Source organism: Prionailurus bengalensis, chromosome D2 (assembly GCF_016509475.1).
Source record: "Prionailurus bengalensis isolate Pbe53 chromosome D2, Fcat_Pben_1.1_paternal_pri, whole genome shotgun sequence".
NCBI lineage: Eukaryota > Metazoa > Chordata > Mammalia > Carnivora > Felidae > Prionailurus > Prionailurus bengalensis.
The window spans coordinates 29,166,617-29,186,244 of NC_057351.1; the positions used below are offsets into that span (position 1 = coordinate 29,166,617).

At 39.7% G+C, this 19,628-nt stretch overlaps 2 protein-coding genes across 10 annotated transcripts in view; both read right to left on the minus strand.

The window, feature by feature from the left end:
• The window catches only part of RUFY2 (RUN and FYVE domain containing 2), a 50,218-nt gene extending 48,562 nt beyond the window's left edge, over window positions 1-1,656 (minus strand). For 2 of the 9 annotated variants that reach the window (XM_043596475.1, XM_043596473.1), the window contains exon 1: window positions 1,267-1,644. In XM_043596475.1, the coding sequence (XP_043452410.1) occupies window positions 1,267-1,270 (4 nt within the window). In that variant the 5' untranslated portion in view covers window positions 1,271-1,644. Of the gene's footprint in view, window positions 1-830; window positions 1,236-1,266 lie in introns of those variants that run through there. The other 7 variants (XM_043596471.1, XM_043596470.1, XM_043596472.1 and 4 more) reach the window with 6 other exon arrangements.
• A 5,324-nt stretch (window positions 1,657-6,980) lies between these two features.
• The window catches only part of DNA2 (DNA replication helicase/nuclease 2), a 52,354-nt gene continuing 39,706 nt past the window's right edge, over window positions 6,981-19,628 (minus strand). Inside the window, exons 15-21 of the mRNA XM_043596485.1 lie at window positions 18,156-18,349; window positions 17,974-18,063; window positions 17,685-17,889; window positions 13,070-13,159; window positions 12,083-12,265; window positions 9,318-9,464; window positions 6,981-8,130 (exon numbers count right to left, since the gene is read on the minus strand). Coding sequence (XP_043452420.1) covers window positions 8,062-8,130; window positions 9,318-9,464; window positions 12,083-12,265; window positions 13,070-13,159; window positions 17,685-17,889; window positions 17,974-18,063; window positions 18,156-18,349 — 978 coding nt within the window. The 3' untranslated portion in view covers window positions 6,981-8,061. The remainder of the gene's footprint in view (window positions 8,131-9,317; window positions 9,465-12,082; window positions 12,266-13,069; window positions 13,160-17,684; window positions 17,890-17,973; window positions 18,064-18,155; window positions 18,350-19,628) is intronic.

Consider the following 19,628-nt stretch of genomic DNA (forward strand, 5'->3'; position numbering starts at 1 on the left):
GCCCCTCCACACAGCTGATTCAGTCAAAAACTAAGTTAACAGATACATTTAAAAAAAAAAAACTGATTTTTAATTGATATTTTCATATCACAAAACTCCTTTTCTTCCCCACAAATTTTATTCTTAATTTAGAAATTCAGATGTTTCCCCCTATTCTCACCACTGTTGTGACAGGCAGGAATATTTACAGCCAACACAGATGACAAAATGAAGTGCAGAAAAATGAAAGCACTTAGTATAACCTTTCATAATCTCTGGCAAATCTACTAGTCCAAGTGAACCAAGTGTCCGTTCCTCCTCTACTGAACAAAAGTCCAGGGTTTCCAATGATCCAGTATTCAAGTTCTGAGCTAAGGGTGAAACCTGAGTCAGAATTCTAAGCAACTAAAAATGCAAACACCCACAACAGCTATGACCAAGCTAACTGGTGGAAAATCTGCACACACATCATTCCTTCAAATCTGCATCGTGGTATGATTCCCTCATTTTTCGGAAACCACTTGATGTTTCATAATCTGTACCAATTCTCATTTTTCTTAACAGTGTGGATCACGATCCGTAACTTGTGAAGGGACAAGCAGACAAAAGGCGCCTTTACAGCTGCTCCGAGGCAGGTCCATGCTCCGCGCCCGCAGCTTCCTCGCCCGGGAGCGTTTACACGCCGACCGCGCCCCGCCCGGGCTCGAAGATGTGTCCGGCTCTTCGCAGCCCCAACAAGGCCAAGGGCCGGTCCCCTCGTCTCGCCCGGGCCCAGAGTCCCCTCCCTGCCTCCCTGCAGTAAGGCTGCCCAAAGGGCTCGGGGCGCCCCAGGTTCCCCACGGAGGGCTCACCCGGGGTCCTGCGCGCCATCGCTGCACCTCTCCCGCCCTTGGCGTCGGGCACCCAAGCCAAAACCTGAGACGCGTCTTCCCTCCGCCACCCCCAAACCTGAAAAGTCATCGCCCGTCCGCGGCTGTTCCACCGACCCGGGAGCGGCCCCCTGGCCGACCCTGGCTTCGCCCCTTGGAAGTCGTCAGACAAGGAGCCCTCGGCCATTAGGCCCTAGAACCCGGGCGGGGTCGGAAGGGAACAAGGGGCGGCCGCGCGTTGCCATGGCGATCCCCGGCGCCCCCGAGTCCCCGGCTGCCCCCGCCCAGGTCCAGGCCCGGACTCGGGCCCCAGTGGCGACCCGAGGCCTCGGTGCCTATCACCACGGGTCCTCCTCGCCCGGCCGCGTCCTAGGACGGAGAGCCCAGGGTCCGCTCGCTCTCGGTCCGCTCCCCTTACCCATGGCGGCGACGGCGGCGCGGTCTCGGGCGGGGACGCCCTGGGCCCCGCCAGCAGATTCCTTCAGGCGCGCGGCGGCCGCCACGGCGTCTGCCACCAGGCCTGCCGCGGCCCACAGCGCTCCCGGCGGCGGGAGGACGCCCGGGCGGTCCCGCGGCGCCGCGAGCGGGGGGCCGCGGGGCCTGCAACCCGCGGGAGAGAAACCCGCCCTCGCCAGGCCTCCTCGCGTCCAGTCGGACCGGAAGGAGAAGGAAGAGGAGCGTGAAGGTGACCTCGCGTGTGAGGAGCCTGAGGCCGGTCACCGGCCGGACCACCAGTCTCTCACCGGGGGGCTTCGCTGGCGCGCTGGGGCCGCTTTGCCAAAGGGTGCGAGCCACGTGCAATCGTTTCCATCCACACGGGGGCGGGGCTCATCTGACACACCTGACCGCTTCCCTTCACTCTTCTCAAACTCTTAGGGGAGCAGAAGAATTTAGAAAATCTGAAGCAGTTAACAGTAGGCAGAAATCTGCTGCAACTAAGCAGCCCCCAAACGACTTTTAAACTAGTAAATACACCGGCAGGGGGAAGGGCCACACTAATCAAGGGACAGAGGTATAGAGATAAAGCTACCTGTTTCTCATTTAAGGGGGCACCTGGGTGGCTCAGTCGGTTAGGTATCCGACCTTGGCTCAGGCCATGATCTCACTGTTTGCGAGTTCAAGCCCCGCATCGGGATCTATTCTGATCGCTCAGAGCCTGGAGCCTGCTTCAGATTCTGTCTTCCTTGCTCTCTGCCCCTGCCGTGTTCACACTCTGTCTCTCTCTCTCACAAAAATAAACTCAAAAAAAAATTTTTTTTTAAGAGGAAAAAAAACCCACATGGGCACATGACGGTAGGTTAAGCCTGGGAAACTTAAGCTATTACCTAGTTAGATCAGCAATTGTTAAGACAGTGGCGGAGCCGGAAAGACTGAGAAATTTCATGAAAATGGGGCTCTGTTTTTCTCTTCAACACCTTGGCCAGTATAGTTCTGTTATGTTTATTTCTTTTGGTTTTTAATTTTCTTTACTGTGAGATAATCATACATAAAGAAAAAAGTATAAAACATATATACAGTGTCATGAGCAAGCTATAAAGATACAAACACGAGTTGTGTTTTTCCACAATGTCAGCCTTATTCAGTCATAAAACAAGATTAACATAATTATAAAACAAGTTCAGGATTCTGAACTCAATGACATTTCACCACGTGATTAACTGGGGTTTACAAGTCACACAACAAAAGATAACACAGCCAGTAGGAAGTTAACAAACCGAACCAGAAGTCTGTGGGTGTGCAGTTGAGATAAAGCCTCAGTCTTGTTGGGTCACCTCTTAGCATTTACATATTATGTTCAAGCACTGAAGGATCTCAGTTTTGTTCTGAGATCCATCAGGCAGAGCCTTCAGCAGCAGCTGCCTTTTTGAAGTGTTCACAGAGGGGTGTCTGAGGTGTCTTGACGGTTTGCTAAAATATCCTCCCTTTTTTTATTTAATGTTTTTATTTATTTTTGACAGACCAAGCATGAGTGGGGGAGGGGTAGAGGGAGGAAGACACAGAATCCCAAGCAGGTTCCAGGCTCTGACCTGTCAGCACAGAGCCGGACTTGGGGCTCAGACTCAGCCAAAGTCAGATGCTTAACCGACTGAGCCATGCGGATGCCCCTTTTTAATTTTTTAAAAATGTTTATTTTTGAGAGTGCACAAGCAGGGGAGGGGCAGAGAGAGAAGGACAGAGGGTCCAAAGCGAGCTCCACACTGACAGCAGGAACTGTCCATCCAGGGGTGGAACTTGTGAACCACAGTATCATGACCTGATCTGAAGTCAGATGCTTAACCAACCGAGCCACCCAGGTGGCCCAATCCTCCCTTTTTTAAAGGAATTGAATTAGTCTTCGGCTCCTGCAGAGCTCCTCTGCTTCTGCTTGTTATCAGACTTGTACTGGGGTACAGTCAGCAGGTGCTGGTCTCCTCAAATATCTGATTGCTGCAGTACCCTTAACTGCTTGGTTATTGCTGGACATAAGTGACTCGCTCTCTACAAGTTTAAAGAATCATTATAAAATGAACAGCTGGGTGACTACCACCAGATCAGTGAGCACAGGATGGACCCATTCACCATTCACCTAGCCACCATTCATCATCCCCCTAGGTAAATACTATTCTGGCTTTTATGAGAATCATTTCCTTGCTTTGCTGTTTCTACCATGCAAATATGTGCCCCTAAACCAAGTAGTTTATTTTTCCTGTTTGTAAGCTTTTCACAAATGGAGTAACATGAATTTTATTACACTTCTTTTGTTCAACATCAATCATGTCCAAGTTCCAGGTTGTAGGGTTTCCAGGTTGTATGATATATATCCTTATGCCAATGTGCAAGAGAGTCAGTAGGTCATACCGTTAAGAATAGGGGGGCGCATAGGTGGCTCAGCTGGTTAAGCATCTGACTCTTGATTTTGGCTCAGGTCATGATTTCACAGTTTATGAGTATGGCTGGTGAGTTTGAGCCCCGCTCTGCACACACTCTCTCAAAATAAATAAGGTATGCCTTTCTTTAAATTCAATGACAAACTTGGGGAGTCTGGGTGGCTCAGTTAAGCATCCGACTCTTGATTTTGGCTCAGGTCATGATCTCGGGGTCTGTGAGTTCAAGCTCCATCTCTGCTGTCAGTGCAGAGCCCACTTGGGATTCTCTCTCTCCCTAACCCACTCGTGTATGTGTACGTACTCACTCTCAAAAAAAAAATAAGCTTAAAAAATAAAAAAAAAAAATTTACTGGGGCACCTGGATGGCTCAGTTAAGCTTCTGACTTTGGCTGAGGTCACGATCTCACGGTTCATGAGATTGAGCCCCGCATCAGGCTCTGTGCTGACAGCTCAGAACCTGGAGCCTGCTTTGGATTCTGTGTCTTCCTCCCTCTCTGCTCCTCCCCCACTCGTGCTCTAGGTCTCTCAAAACATAAATAAACATTAAAAAAAAATTTACTGACAAACTTTTTAAAACTTTTCTCAAAATGTATCAGCAGTTTGGTTTTTCTGTTGCTCTATGTTCGTTCTAATGCTTAGAATTGTGAGAATTTCTTTTCTGGCCAATCTTCTAGGTAAGCGATTGTATGATGGGTCTATTTTGTATGTATCTCATTATTTTACTGATGATACTGAGCACTTCCCCCATGTTTAATATTTGGAGTTTCTCCTTTGCAAAGAAACTGTTCAGATCTTTAGCCAGTTTTTCTTTTGCCCGTTTTCTTATTGGCCTGTACATGTTACTTAATATTCTACATACTAGTTTGGTGTCAATTATGTGTTGTCATTTTCTAATATTTTCACTGTATAGAGACTTTGATAAATATAAATTCTTACTGTCCTTGTAGTTGAATTTATGGTTTATGCTTTACTGTCTTAAGAAATCCTCCCCACCTCAAGGTCATGAAGAGTTACATAGCTTTTAAGAGTTACATAGCTTCATCTTTCATGTTTAGGCCTGTTGTTGCACCCAGAATTGATTTTAGTGAATGGTGTGAAACAGGATCAAATTTCACTTTTTCCTTATGTGTAGACAACTATTCCATTATCCTTTCACCACTGATCTTCCATGCCCCCTCTATTATTAGTGCACATGTAATTATACATCAGTTCCTAGGCCAGAGTCTTTTTCATTTTCAAAACCACTCTATGAGGATAGAATTAGCTCCATTTTGCAGATGAAACTAAACTCTAAAAGGTTAAATAGCTTGCCTCTCTATTCAGAGAACTAAGGGACAGAACCAGAATTTGAGCCAATATAAATTGGCTTGATTTTCATATATCAAGATACAGGAAGTTTTTAGTGTTCCGAGGAGTCTAAAACTCATTACAAGTCTAACCCCTTCTATCTTGCTATTAAATATTGAAATATGACTGACTTTGTTCATTTTTCTTCTCTCCAAGTGATGGGTAAAGAAGGAAGTATTTGTATTCTAAGTGCATTTGAGAAAGCATATAAAATTAAGTATTTATTTTATAGAACCATGAAAACAAAGGAAAAGAGCTTTATTTCCTAGGTTGCTTTTCCCCCAGGGACTTTATAGGTGACAAGTAGGAAAGATATTTAATTCAGCAATAGACCAGTTTTATTTAAAGCAAGCAAATAAATTCTCCCTTTGAGGTAGATATTCTTAAGCTCCAAAATATACATTTGCTGGGTATTCTAGTCCCCTTGTGTTGAAAAGAATTGGAATTTAGTGTCTATGTTTAAAAATTTTTTTTTAATTTATTTTTGAGACAGAGACAGAGCATGAGCGGGGAAGGGACAGAGAGGGACAGGGACAGGGAGACACAGAAGGGACAGGGAGACACAGAATCGGAAGCAGGCTCCAGGCTCCGACCTGTCAGCACAGAGCCCGACATGGGGCTTGAACTCACAGACTACAAGATCATGACCTGAGCTGAAGTCGGACGCTCAACCGACTGAGCCACCCAGGCGCCCCCTAGTGTCTATGTTTAAACTAAATTAACAGGATTAAAGTAGAATATTAATCTATTCTAAGCCCTTGATTTACTAAAGCTAACAATCTAGGTTTTTAAGCTTACTAATATCATCATATAACAAAAATACTATTTTTTAAAAGCTCATCACTGGGCACCTGGGTGGCTCAGTTGCTTGAGCATCCAACTTCGGCTCAGGCCATGATCTCATGGTTCGTGAGTTCGAGCCCCATGTTGGGCTCTGCATGGACAGCCCAGAGACTGCCCATCTCCCTCTCTCTCTGCCCCATTCCCGCTGATGCATGCACACACATTCTCTCTCAAAAATACATATTTTTTAAAAATAATAAAAACTTAAAAAATTAAAAAGCTCATCACATACTGAAGTATAGCAGTGAAATTAGATGACATCTAGAATTTGCTTTAAAACATCTCAGCAAAGGAGAAAAAGAATATTGAAAATATTGCAGCAAAATCTTCCATTACATATGGGTGATGGGTATATTACATATGGGTGATGAGTATATGTATATACAGGAATTTACTGTTCTACTTTTGTGTCTTTTTTTTTTTTTTTTTGAGAGAGAGAGCGAGCGAGCGAGCAGGGGAGAGGAGCAGAGGAAAAAAGGGAGAGAATCTTAAGCAGTCTCCATGCCCAGTGCAGAGCCCGACAGGGATTGATCCCACAACCCTGGGATCACGACCTAAACCGAAATCAAGAGCCAGATGCTCAACTGACCGAGCCACTCCAGCACCCCTTTTGTGTCTTTTTTATATGTGATATACCCTAATATTTTCCACTCTTTTCCTTTAAAAGCAAAGCTGGTTGTAACCTATTAAAATTGCTTTCATGTGCCAGTATTGGGAATCATGGTTTGTAATCCATGGTCTCTAATACTTCCTTGTATGTTTCTTTTAACTATACTAAACTATTTTTGCTGTTGCCTATACATTTCTTTTCCTTTTCCCATTTGTTGTACCCTCTATCTAGATTTGTCTACAATTTATGCAATTCTACCCAGTCTTTACCAGACTTTAATAAGATACCTTCTCCAAAAAGCCTTTTCTTTCCCTGCCAAAAGAATGGTTTCCATTTTTGTGCTACAAAAGTATTTATATACAGCTTTACAGCATTATCAACATTTCACTTGTTACTACCTGAAAAAATGCTGGGCAACCCTGAACTTAATTAGTAATCAGGATTAATAATTGATATACTAAGGTCTAACAGTAGAAAACAATTTATTTAATAAAAAACTTCAAGTAATTTTTAAGGAACATGTGAGGTGAGGTAGAAGCAACAATTTTAACACATTTAACATTCATTAAAAAAAAAAATACAACCTTGAGAGAGATATCCTCCCACAGAAGATGGATACAGTAAAGTTAAAATTGATCACCATTTACTTAACTTAAGCATTTTGAGGCAATTATTTTACAAAAATATCTTTATTCCCAAGAAAAAGAGAGAGAGAGAGAGAGAGAAAACTGAGTAGTGTTTCAAAACAAAGGGTCATATGAACAATAGGTGAAAATAAACTTTTTATCATCAATTCAGCAAACAAAACTTCTCAAAATAATTATTTTCTTTTATATCAAAATCTACTGAAAATAACAAGTGGGAGATTAAGGGGCAATCAGGAATTAGGGAGAAATAATAAATTTATAATTAATAGTTTAAAAGACTAGATTTAAAGTAAAAATATACCTTATACCAAAAAGCAATAGTCAGGGGAAAAATCCTGAAAAATGGTCTTTGGATCAGAGATCTCAAAACACAGAAAAGAATCACACCTGTGTCCTCATCATCATAAGGCTGTGCTTAGGTAATAAAAACAAATAATTTTCTTTCCCTAATCTCTTAAAGAATGAGCAAAATATGATAACCTATAAAATCAAATTAGTATTGAAATTTTAGTCTTAAAGTTTCTCAGATCCTAGAGTTAACCCATCAATAAAGCTGATAAAAATTTGTCAAACTGTTTCTAGGTCACACAAAAACATACTTATAGTACGTATAAACATACTTTTCAGTTTTGGGTACACTTATACTGAAACAATACTGTGTTAAATTCTGCATAGTGATAGAACTTTATGTTTAAAAGATTATACCAAAAAAAATAAATAAATAAACAAAAAACTGGAACTCTGAGCAGAGTACATTTTACATTATTTCATATCCTTGGGATAAAAGTGATCTTCATAGTCTAACCAGACACTTTTCACAGATATCCAAATTATAAATAACAGGTAATATTTAGAGAAGATCACTATGCCAGTGAAAGAAAATCAAGGAAAACAGTGCTTTATCTTCTTTGAAAACCACCTAATACATGACAAAGACTTTCATGTTCCTCTGATGGAAGATCCATGATGTAAAATAAATTAAGGAAGATATACTTAACACAAAATGGAATTGCAGGAAGACATTTATGACATTATTCAACATTTTGTAATTTGGTTTAAAGAAGTGCTAAATGGATAATAATGTACCTAAGCAATAAGGTTTATATATCATAGCCTAAGACCTTCATATAATTTTTTAAAAGATGATTTATCTTAATAACCCATAATATGACTAGGAATAATTCTCCATTTTTTAATTCTTTCAATTTAATTTTTCCACACGAGAGCACGAGCAGGGGAGGGGCAAAAAGAGGGGACTGACTCAGAACTCAGTCTCACAGATTGGATCTCATAATCGTGAGATCATGAACTAAGTCAAAATCAAGAGTCCAGATGCTTAACTGACTGAGCCATGCAGGCACCCCTTTTTGTTTATATTAATGTTCTGTTCCAGATTAAAGAAAAATAATTATAAATTATTGTGAGAGGATCCAGAAGGGGTAAGAAACATGCATTCTGCTCCTAGGGCAGCAGATCAAGTCCCTTTTCTTCCCTTTCTCCCTTCACAAATCATCCTTCTCCATCACCTTCATTATTTCAGTTTTTGCTTAAAATTACTTCCTGTGACAGGGCACCTGGGTGGCTCAGTTAAGTGTCCAAACCTGATCTGAACTCAGGTCTTGATCTCAGGGTTGTGAGTTCAAGCCCCATGTTGGAGTCCACACTGGGCATGGAGCCTACTTAAAAAAATAATGATAAAGTAAAATAAAATAGGGGTGCCTGGGTGGTTCAGTCAGTTAAGCCTGATTCATGGTTTCAGCTCAGGTTACAATCTCACAGTTTGTGAGTTTGAACATCACGTTGGGCTCTGTTGGGCTCTGTGTGCATGGACAGTGCAGACCCTGCTTGGGATTCTTTCTCTCTGTCTCTGCACCCTCCCTGCTCCCTCTCTCTGTCTCTCTCTCAAAATAAATAAACTAAACTAAAATAAAATAAAATAAATAAAAATAAAATTAAAATAAAATAAAAATAAAATAAAATAAAATAATAAAGTAAAATAAAATAACTTCCTGACAATTGTTTTCTCTCTTTCCTTTGTAAAATCAGGTCTTTGAAATATGCCCACAGAAAACACAGGACACTAAGTTTTAATTATACAAGTACATAAAATACTCACAAAGCACAAATGTGACCATATACAAAACAAAAAGGATATTAATTTTTCTGAGTTTAGATGATGAAGTAACTTCCCCAAAGGAGGATAGCGGTTTAGTGAGGGTACACATCCCAGAAGAATTAGTTTATGTTTGGCTCTGGTTATAGCAACATTAAGACGTCGCCAATCTCTCAGGAGTTCACCAAGCTGAAAGAAATAATTTTCAATTTATTTGAGTTTTCTTATATATTTAAGTTTGTTATAGCAAAGAACAGTTTGTTGTGAACTATTTTCCTACTTTAAGCATATAGTGCAGAAAAGATTCACCAACACATTTAAAATTCTATAGGCAGTTGGAAAAACTTGTTCACAACACCAACTTACAAATATTTTATCTTGGGTGCAATATCCTAGCTATAATTTAAGGAACTGAAGCTATATCCACTCATTATAACATTGCTGGTTACAGCAATAAAAACTTGTAATAGCAGAAGACTCAGAGGAATGATTAAACTGACTGGGTAGCTTCGTCGGTTAAGGATCCAACTTCAGCTCAGGTCATGATCTTGTGGTTCGTAAGTTCAAGCCCTGCATCTGGCTGTCTGCTTTTTCCACAGTGGCTACACCAGTTTGCATTCCTACCAACAGTGCATGAGGGTTCCTTTTTCCCCACATTCTCACCAACACCTGTTTTTCCTTGTGTTTTTGATTTTAGCCATTCTGACAGGTGTGAGGTGATACCTCATTGTGATTTTGATTTTGATTTCCTTGATAATTAATGTTCTTTTCATGTGTCTATTGGCCATCTGCCTGTCTTTGGAGAAATGTCTATTCCTGTTTTCTGCCCATTTTTTAGTTGGATTGGTTTTTTTGGTATTGAGTTGTATACAATTTGGGTTTTTTTTTTTTGGTAACCTATAATTCCTTTATGCAAACAGGTATGAATCAGTATTCATATTTCCTTTTTTTTACACAGAAGGTAATGTATATACTCTAACGGACTTTCCTTTGTTCACTTAAAAAATAGCTTACAGATCTTTCCATGTCGATACACAGAAAGAGACTTCATTCTGTTCTTACAATTGCATAGTTTCTTATGGTATATAAGTGTCATGGTTTGTGTGTATGTGTATATCTATCAAAATATCTATCTATATAGATATATGTATATGTTTTCATGTATATGTGTTTTTAGTGTTTATTTTTGAGAGAGGGAGAGAGAGAGAGCATGAGTAGGGGAGGGGCAGAGAGAGGGGGCAGACAGAGGATCCGAATCAGTCTCTGTGCTCACCAGAATGGAGGTTCCTCAAAAAATTAAAAATAGAATTACCATATGATCCAGTAATTTCACTACTTACTAGGTATTTAACCAAAGAATACAAAAACACTAATTTGTATGTACCCTAATGATTATTAAGCATTATTTACAACAGCCAAATTATGGAAACAGCCCAAGTACCCACTGATAGATCAATGGATTGGTATGTATACATATGGAATACTTGTGAGCCATAAAAAAGAAAGAAATCTTGCCATTTGCAACAGCATGGATGGATCTACAGGGTCTAATCCAAGTGAAATAAGTCACAGAAAGACAAATACTATATTATTTCACTCATATGTGGAATTTAAGAAACAAAACAAACATACAAAGAAAAAAGACAAAAAACCAGACTGTTAACTCTTAAAAAACAAACTGGTGGTTACCAGAGGGGAGGTGGGTAGAGGGATATATGAAATAGGTAAAGGGAAGTAGGAGTACATGATCACCATGGGCACTGAGTAATGTATAGCATTGTTGAATCACTGTATCACAAACGTGAAACTAATATAACACTGTATGTTAACTATACTGAAATTAAAATTAAAAAATAAAAAACAGGGGCACTTGGGTGGCTCGGTTGGTTGAGCATCTGACTTCAGCTTGGGTCCATGATCTCATGGTTCATGGGTCCAAGCTCCATATCAGGCTCTGCACTCACAGTGTGGAGCTTGTTTGGGATTCTCTCTCTCTGCCCTTCCCCAACCACCACACATGTGCATGCATGCTCTCTATCTCTCTCTCAAAATAAATAAACAAACATTAAAAAAAATTATGATTATCTGTAAAGGTGAGAACTGAGTGGAAGAGGAACTGGTAGAAAGGAGACTTTTTACTACATATATTTTTAGAACCTTATGAAGGTATCTCATATAATCTAGAAACAGGAATCAAAAGAGGTAAAAATGCAAAAAACAAAACAAAACAAACAAACAAACCCTGGAATTATATATAAAATTAAGAGTATATCGAAGGAAGCCTCTATGTTTAAAATGCCCCAAACACAACAGCCAAAAGATGGAAGCAACCCAAATATTCACTGATGGATGAGCAGACAAACAAAAGGTGCCCTTTCCATGCAATGCAATATTACTCAGCCTTAAAAAGGGACAAACTTCTGACATACTACACAGTGGATGAACCTCGAAAATACCACGCCGAATGAAACAAGCCAAGTACAAAAGGACAAATACTGTACAAGTCCACTTAAATGAGGTGACTATGGCAGTCAAATTCAGAGACATAAAGCAGAATGATGTTTACCAGAGACTGGAGGGACAAAGAATTGGAAGGTTGTTATTCATGGGTATAGAGTTTCAATTTCTCAAAATGAAAAAGTTCTGGAGATCTGTTGCAAAACACTATGAATAAACTTAACACCACTGAACTGTATATTGAAAAATGGTGATGATTTAAAATTTTACATTACATTTTTACCACAACCTAAAAAAAAGAAAAGAAAAAAATGTCCCAAGCAAATCAGAAGAAAATACAATGAACTCACAGGTCCATCTTTATTACTTCTAACAAAAGTTACTAGAATGATACTTTTGTCTCTTCCTTGGTATTTGTCTACGGTGTTAACTTCAACCATTCCAATAGAAGAATGGGACAATAAATCATTGATGATCTTTAACTGCTGCCTGTATGGTGCAATAATACCAATATCAGAGGGTTTACATCCAGCCTAAACAGAAAAAAAAACACAATGAAAATGAAAATCCTGATTTCTGTTAAAGCTTTACTAAACTTATTAAATGTGTGCCCAATTAATGTTTATAACAGATCCTCTTGTTGCAAGGAGTAAATACAATTGCTAAATTTGCTCTAAATCTATATCTGTATTTCCCGAGATTAAATAATTTCCTCAGGGCACCTGGGTGGTTCAGTCGGTTAAAGGATCCAACTTCGGCTCAGGTAATGATCTCACAGTTCATGTGAGTTTGAGCCCCACATTGGGGTCTGTGCTGACAGCTCCGAGCCTGGAGGCTGCTTCAGATTCTGTCTCCCTCTTTCCCTGCCTCACCCCTGCTTGTGCTCTGTGTCTCTTAATGAATAAACATTAAACAAAATTTTTAAGTAATTTCCTCAAACATGACTCCCTTGATTTTTATTGATTCATGGCAGTATAATGGTTTGCATGCCACTACAACAGTGCTGCCATTAAAAAAAAAAGTACAAAAAATACATTACACCCTGCTATCCCTTACATTGAAGTTTCCAATCCCCAACCATACTGATCATACTGACTACAACCCTACATGACACAATCAGAATTATCTGATGTTACAAAAAATTAACCTAAATGGAAACCCAAATTACCATTATAAAAAATTATATCCTAGATAGTTTTCTCAAAACAGAACAAAAGCAATCAGGCTGCATCTTAATGAACAAGGATTAACGTTAATTCTTACGTTCCTTGCATTCTAACATTATACTGCATTTCACTTTAATATTAATTAGCCCTCAAAATTAAAATTTAAATTACCTTAATAAACATTGAGGTCAGGAAAACTATTAGTTTGGCTTCTGTTATATTGCTCACACCACCCTTTTCAACTTGTTCTGGTGCTGGAACCTAAAAAGAAAAATAGGTTAAGAGTACTGTCAGTACACAGGTAGCCATAGAGACTAAACAACCAGTTGTGGAGACCAGTGAAAAATATTGTCATTTTAAAAACTGAAGGTAAAAGATGGGGTGCTCGGGTAGCTCAGTTGGTTAAGCACCCAACTCTTGATTTCAGCTCAGGTCATGATGCCAGGGGTCCTGGGATTGAGACTCGTGCTCAGCATGGAGCCTGTTTGGGATTCTCTCTCCTTCTCCCCCTCTCCCCCACTCACTCTAGCTCTCTAAAAAAAATTAAAAATAAAAGTTGAAGGTAAAAGAATAAAAATGAATGACATTAGCCACTTTCAGAAAGTCACCCAGAGGCACCCCATCTTAAACATCCTACAGTTCAGATTAAAATCTCTGTGAAAGCTGACCACACATTGGGCTTCACATAACTTCCTTTGTTATCTCCCAGTTTATAAGCATCAGAAGCTAGAAAAGATAAGTAACTTGCCCAAGACTTCACAATAAATCATAGCACTAGGATTCAAACCTAGATCTGAACCTAGTATCTGTTCTCTTTCCATATTCTTGTTGCCTTTTATTTTTTACTTTTATAATTTACTTATTTTTAAATTTACATCCAAATTAGTTAGCATATAGTACAACAATGATTTCAGGAGTAGATTCCTTAGTGCCCTTACCCATTTAGCCTATCCCTCCTCCCACAACGCCTCCAACAACCCTGTTTCTTCTCTATATTTAAGACTCTCTTATGTTTTGTCCCCCTCCCTGTTTTTATATTCTTTTTGCTTCCCTTCCCTTATGTTCATCTGTTTTGTATCTTACAGTCCTCATATGGGTGAAGTCATATATTTGCCTTTCTCCAACTGACTAATTTCGCTTTGCATAATACCCTCTAGTTCCATTCACGTAGTGGCAAATGGCAAGAGTTCATTCTTTCTGATTGCCGAGTAACACTCCATTGTATATAGATATACATCACATCTTCTTTATCCATTCATGAGATGACGGACATTTGGGCTTTTTCCATACTTTGGCTATTGTTGATAGTGCTGCTATAAACACTGGGGTGTGCATGCCCCTTTGAAACAGCGTACCTGCATCTCTTGGATAAATACCTAGTAGTGCAATTGCTGGGTTGTAGGGTAGTTCTATTTCTAATTTTTTGAGAAACCTCCATACTGTTTTCCAGAGTGGCGGCACCAGCTTGCATTCCCACCAGCAATGCAAAAGAGATCCTCTTTCCTCACATCCTCGCCAACGTCTGTTGTTGCCTGAGTTGTTAATGTTAGCCATTCTGACAGGGGTGAGGTGATATCTCACTGTGGTTTTGATTTGTATTTTCCTGATGATGAGTGATGTGGAGCATTTTCTCATGTGTCAGCTGGCCATCTGGATGTCTTCTTTGGAGAAGTGTCTATTCATGTATTTTGCCCATTTCTTCACTGGATTATTTGTTTTTTGGGGTGTTGAGTTTGGGAAGTTCTTTACAGATTTTGGATACTAACCCTTTATTGGATAATGTTATTTGTAAATATCTTCTCCCATTCCGTCGCTTGCCTTTTAGTTTTGCTGATGGTTTCCCTCGCTGTGTAGGAGCTTTTTATTTTGATGAGGTCCCAGTAGTTCATTTTTGCTTTTGTTTCCCTTGCCTCCGGAGACGTGCTGAGTAAGAAGTTGCTGCGGCCGAGGTCAAAGAGGTTTTTGCCTGAATTTTCCTCTAGGATTTTGATGGCTTCCTGTCTTACATTTAGGTCTTTCATCCTTTTTTGAGTTTATTTTTGTGTATGGTGTAACAAAGTGGTCCAGGTCCATTTTTCTGCATATCACTGTCTAGTTTTTCCAGTACCATTTGCTGGAGACCGTCTTTATTCCATTGGATATTCTTTCCTGCTTTGTCAAAGATTAGTTGGCCATACATTTATGGGTGCATGTCTGGGTTCTCTATTCTGTTCCATTGATCTGAGCGTCTATTTTTGTGCCATCTTGTTGCCTTTTATACAAATAATGAAGCCCATCGTTCCCTAGGTTCTACCATCCCCGGTAAAACTCTCCGAGGACTATTTTGTTCCTACATAATTCTTAAGTAATCTTGATGATGACGTTGATTATACATTATTATTATTATTATTATTATTATTATTATTAATTACAGTAGGCCCCATTGCCCAACATGGGGCTTGAACTTAGGACCCTGAGATCAAAAGTCACATGCTCAGGGCACCTGGGTGGCTTAGTCAGTTGATCATTCAACTTCAGCTCAGGTCATGATCTCATGGTTCCTCAGTTTGAGCCCCTCATGGGGCTCACTGCTGTCAGTACAGAGCCTACTTTGGATCTTCTGTCTCCTTCTCTCTGCCCCTCCCTGGCTTGTACTCTCTCTCTCAAAAGTAAATAAACCTTAAAAAAAAAAAAAGAGTTACATGCTGTGCTGACTAAGTCAGCCAGGCAACCAAATCTTGATTATTTTTTACTTATTTTTTTGCATTTTTTTAAAAGTTTATTTGAGAGAGAGAGAAGAAAGCATGCATACACATGGGGGGAGGGGCAGAGAGAGAGGGAAGAGAGAGAATTCTGCACTGACAATGTACAGCCCGATGCTGGGCTCAAACCCACAAACCATGAGATCATGACATGAGGTGAAGTCGGATGCTTAATGGACTGAGAGACCCAAATGCCCCAATCTTGATTATTTTTAATACATTTTATTTGGATTCTTGATGCTAAGAAAGAAAAAAACTGAGTAGCAAAAACAAAAAATGATTGGTGAGGAAAATAATTGTAAATTATAACTAAAAAATTGGAATTGAGGTTTCTAAATGTAATCATTTGTGAAATCAGTTTACTGAAAAAATTTCCCAGAGCCCACTTGCCCCTATTTATTACTCCTTGAACCTGAAATGTTAAGGGCAATATCCAAGAGAATGAAAATTCCATCATGGTACACAGTGGGGTCCTATTTTTATTCTTATTTATTAAAAAAAAATTTTTTTTAATGTTTATTTCTTTTTCAGAGAGAGAGAGAGAGAGAGACAGAGCACGAACAGGGGAGGAGCAGAGAGAGAGGGAGACACAGAATCTGAAACAGGCTCCAGGCTCTGAGCTGTCAGCACAGAGCCTGATGCGGGGCTCGAATTCACAAACCATGAGATGACCCGAGCCGAAGCCAGATGCTCAACTGACTGAGCCACCCAGGCGCCCCTCTTACTTACTTACTTATTTTAAAGTAAACTCTATGCCCATTGTGGGGCTCAAACTCATGACCCTGAGATCAAGGGTTGCATGCTCTACAGACTGAGACAGCCAGGCTCCCCTGCAAGAGGGGCCCTATTTTTAACAAAGCTGACTCCACTGATCATAATAACAAAAGATATAATTATTTTATACTATATGCATACATATAATTGATAACTATTCTTATCTGAAGTCATATAAAGACTTCCAAATCAAGTGCTGGGAAGCACTATATAAAACACACTATTGAAATACAAGGTTAAAACTTTTTCTTAGTCCCTAGAAGTAAGAATCAAGTCATTGAAAGTCCTTGTGAAGATTTTCGTTTAATGACAAGTTTGTAAAGAGGTCTTTATGTGCATATGTGGAGGCAAGAGGTGGTATTTGGGAAATATCTGTACTGTCAAGCTCAATTTTGCTGTGAACCCAAAACTCCTCTAAAAAAAGAAAGTCTCCATTTGTAAACCCAGCCCTTTGATAACATCAATGCCAATTTCTTTTCTAAGAAATGTAATTATACACTTGAGTTCACTTTCTTTTCTTTTTTTTTGGTTAACTTTCTAGCTTTCCTACTTTAAAAGTCAATTTTGACATCTATTAATTCCAGAATAAAGTGCCTTCCAAAGATACTGGGTCAATAGAAAGAAGATTCTTTTGTGTTGAAGTAAAAGAAATACACTAGTTTTAACTGGTAAGTTCTATTAAAGCATTCACTATTAAAAACTCAAGAATTTGGGGCGCCTGGGTGGCGCAGTCGGTTAAGCGTCTGACTTCAGCCAGGTCACGATCTCGCGGTCCGTGAGTTCGAGCCCCGCGTCAGGCTCTGGGCTGATGGCTCAGAGCCTGGAGCCTGTTTCCGATTCTGTGTCTCCCTCTCTCTCTGCCCCTCCCCCGTTCATGCTCTGTCTCTCTCTGTCCCAAAAATAAATAAACGCTGAAAAAAAAAATTACAAAAACAAACAAACAAACAAAAAAACTCAAGAATTTAAATAACAGGACTTGAGGTGCCTGGGTGGCTCTGTCAGGTAAGTGTCATACTTCAGCTCAGGTCATGATCTTACAGCTCATGGGTTTAAGCCCTGTATTGGGGTCTGTGCGGACAGCTCAGAGCCTGGAGCCTGCTTCCCATTCTGTGTCTCCCTCTCTCTCTGTCCCTCCCCCCACTGATTCTCTGTTTCTCTCAAAAATACATAAAACGTTAAAAACAGTTTTTTAATGTTATAAACAAACAAACAAACAATAGGACAAAAGGAGAAAAACCAAGAAAATACTTAGGTTTTGTTGTTGTTGTTACCTTATCTGTATTAAGAAAACAAACAGGATTGTTTGGCTCAAATACTCCAATCATCCAAGGATTTTCAGAATAATCAGCATAAAATTCCAGTTCCAGCTTTACAGCTTTAAAGTTAGGTAGGTTTATCACTGCATTGGCCACTTTGTCTGATCCACACTCCAGCTTTCCTTCATATGTCAGTTTATTACTTAAGGACATAATTTTACTAAGGGAATTACAAAAATAATTTTAGTTCTGGTAGATGAAAACGAACATAAAAATCACTCATAGCTGACACTCTTAGAAATACCTGTTCATTCTGTACTGCACAGTTAATTGTACGACAGCATTCTTATTCTGTTCCAGCCTCTTGAATAAGCTTTCACTCATGCCAAGAGCTCTGTCAACAAATCAAATTCAGGCTTATCAGTATACTGAAATGGTTCCTTAGGAAGAATCTAATTTAAAATTAAAATGTCAATGTCTGCTTACCTTGCTTCATGGTTTAGCACCAAGGGAGGAAGCTGCTGATGATCCCCCACCAACACAAATCTTTGCGAAAAAAAAAGTGGCCCTAGGCAGACTGGTTGGCTAATTTGAGAGGCTTCATCCACAATACAAAAATCAAAAGTTTTACGAGAAAATATTGGATGGTTTATTCCCATACACGTTGTTGCCACTATACGCTAAAAACAAAGAAAATAGATCAGTTATCTAATATATATAAGAAACATAACTTGCTTTTCCCATTTTTTAAATTAAAGGCTCAAAAAGAAGATTTTTGTCCCAAACAACAGAAATCCCGCAATATTATTTAATTCTGAAACATTTACAGTATGCAAGAAAAATTTAATTTTTTACTACAAATTGAAAAATCAAGTAAATTTTCTGGACACTATAACAGTGCTCAAATTGGGATATTTCCCAACAAAAATCTGAAACATTCAAGAGGCAGTAAGTTCATTTTTTAAAAGTTTTTATTTATTTAGTTAAGTAATCTCTACACCCAATGTGGGGGGCTCTAACTCACAACTCAGAGATCAAGAGTTGCATGCTCTTCCAACTGAGCCAGGCAGGCACCCTGATAATTTTTTTAAATGTGAACCAGGAGTTCACTTCTGGGAAGTGGAGTACTTTTCCTCCCTCCTCCCACAAAGCACACAACTAAAAATTCTAAAACATTATATATAAAACAAACATAAGGACTCTGAAAGGTGGAGTAAAGGTAGACCAGTTGGACACCTTGGGACCCAAGGAACAGCACAGAAGTTTGTTCCCTGGATTTTCTTTTGGCCTCACATATCCCAGCTTTGGAGCTGAAGAAGCTAGTGACCCAGGAGCACCAATGGTGCAGACAAAAAAACCTCAAACAAAAGCCAAAGGAACAGGAAAGACAAAGCCTTGTATGCAGAAAACTTGTATACAGCCACTCTATCCTAGCCAAATACCACAGAAAACACTGTGATCTTACATAACCCCCACCGATGCCAGCAAAGGCACCCCAATATCCTACTGAGGTAGTAACAGAGAAGCCAAGCAGGGAGCCGGGACTTTCATCCCTGCTAGTTGATAATAAGCGCGCACCATAAAGTGTCAGTGGAGACCATGTGGGGAACCTAGACATCCACCCCATCCAGCAGGAACGAGGAGCCCCCACCCCATGTGTTAATAGAGGCTGAATGGTAACCTGCATTTCAACTCTCACCTGGCAGCAATGAGGTGGCATACACTCCTGCCCTATCAGAGTAATGTCAGAGGAAAGTCAGCTTAAACAGAAGTTTTAAATAATATAATATAAAAGTGTTCTGGTTTCATCAAAACTAGGAAATCTAGGAAAATCTCAAACTGAATGAAAAAAAGACAGTTAATAGATGCCAACTCCAAGGATGAAACAGATGTTAGAATTGTATAACAAAGATTTTTTTAATTTTTTAATGTTTTTTTATTTTTATTTTTTATGTTTAT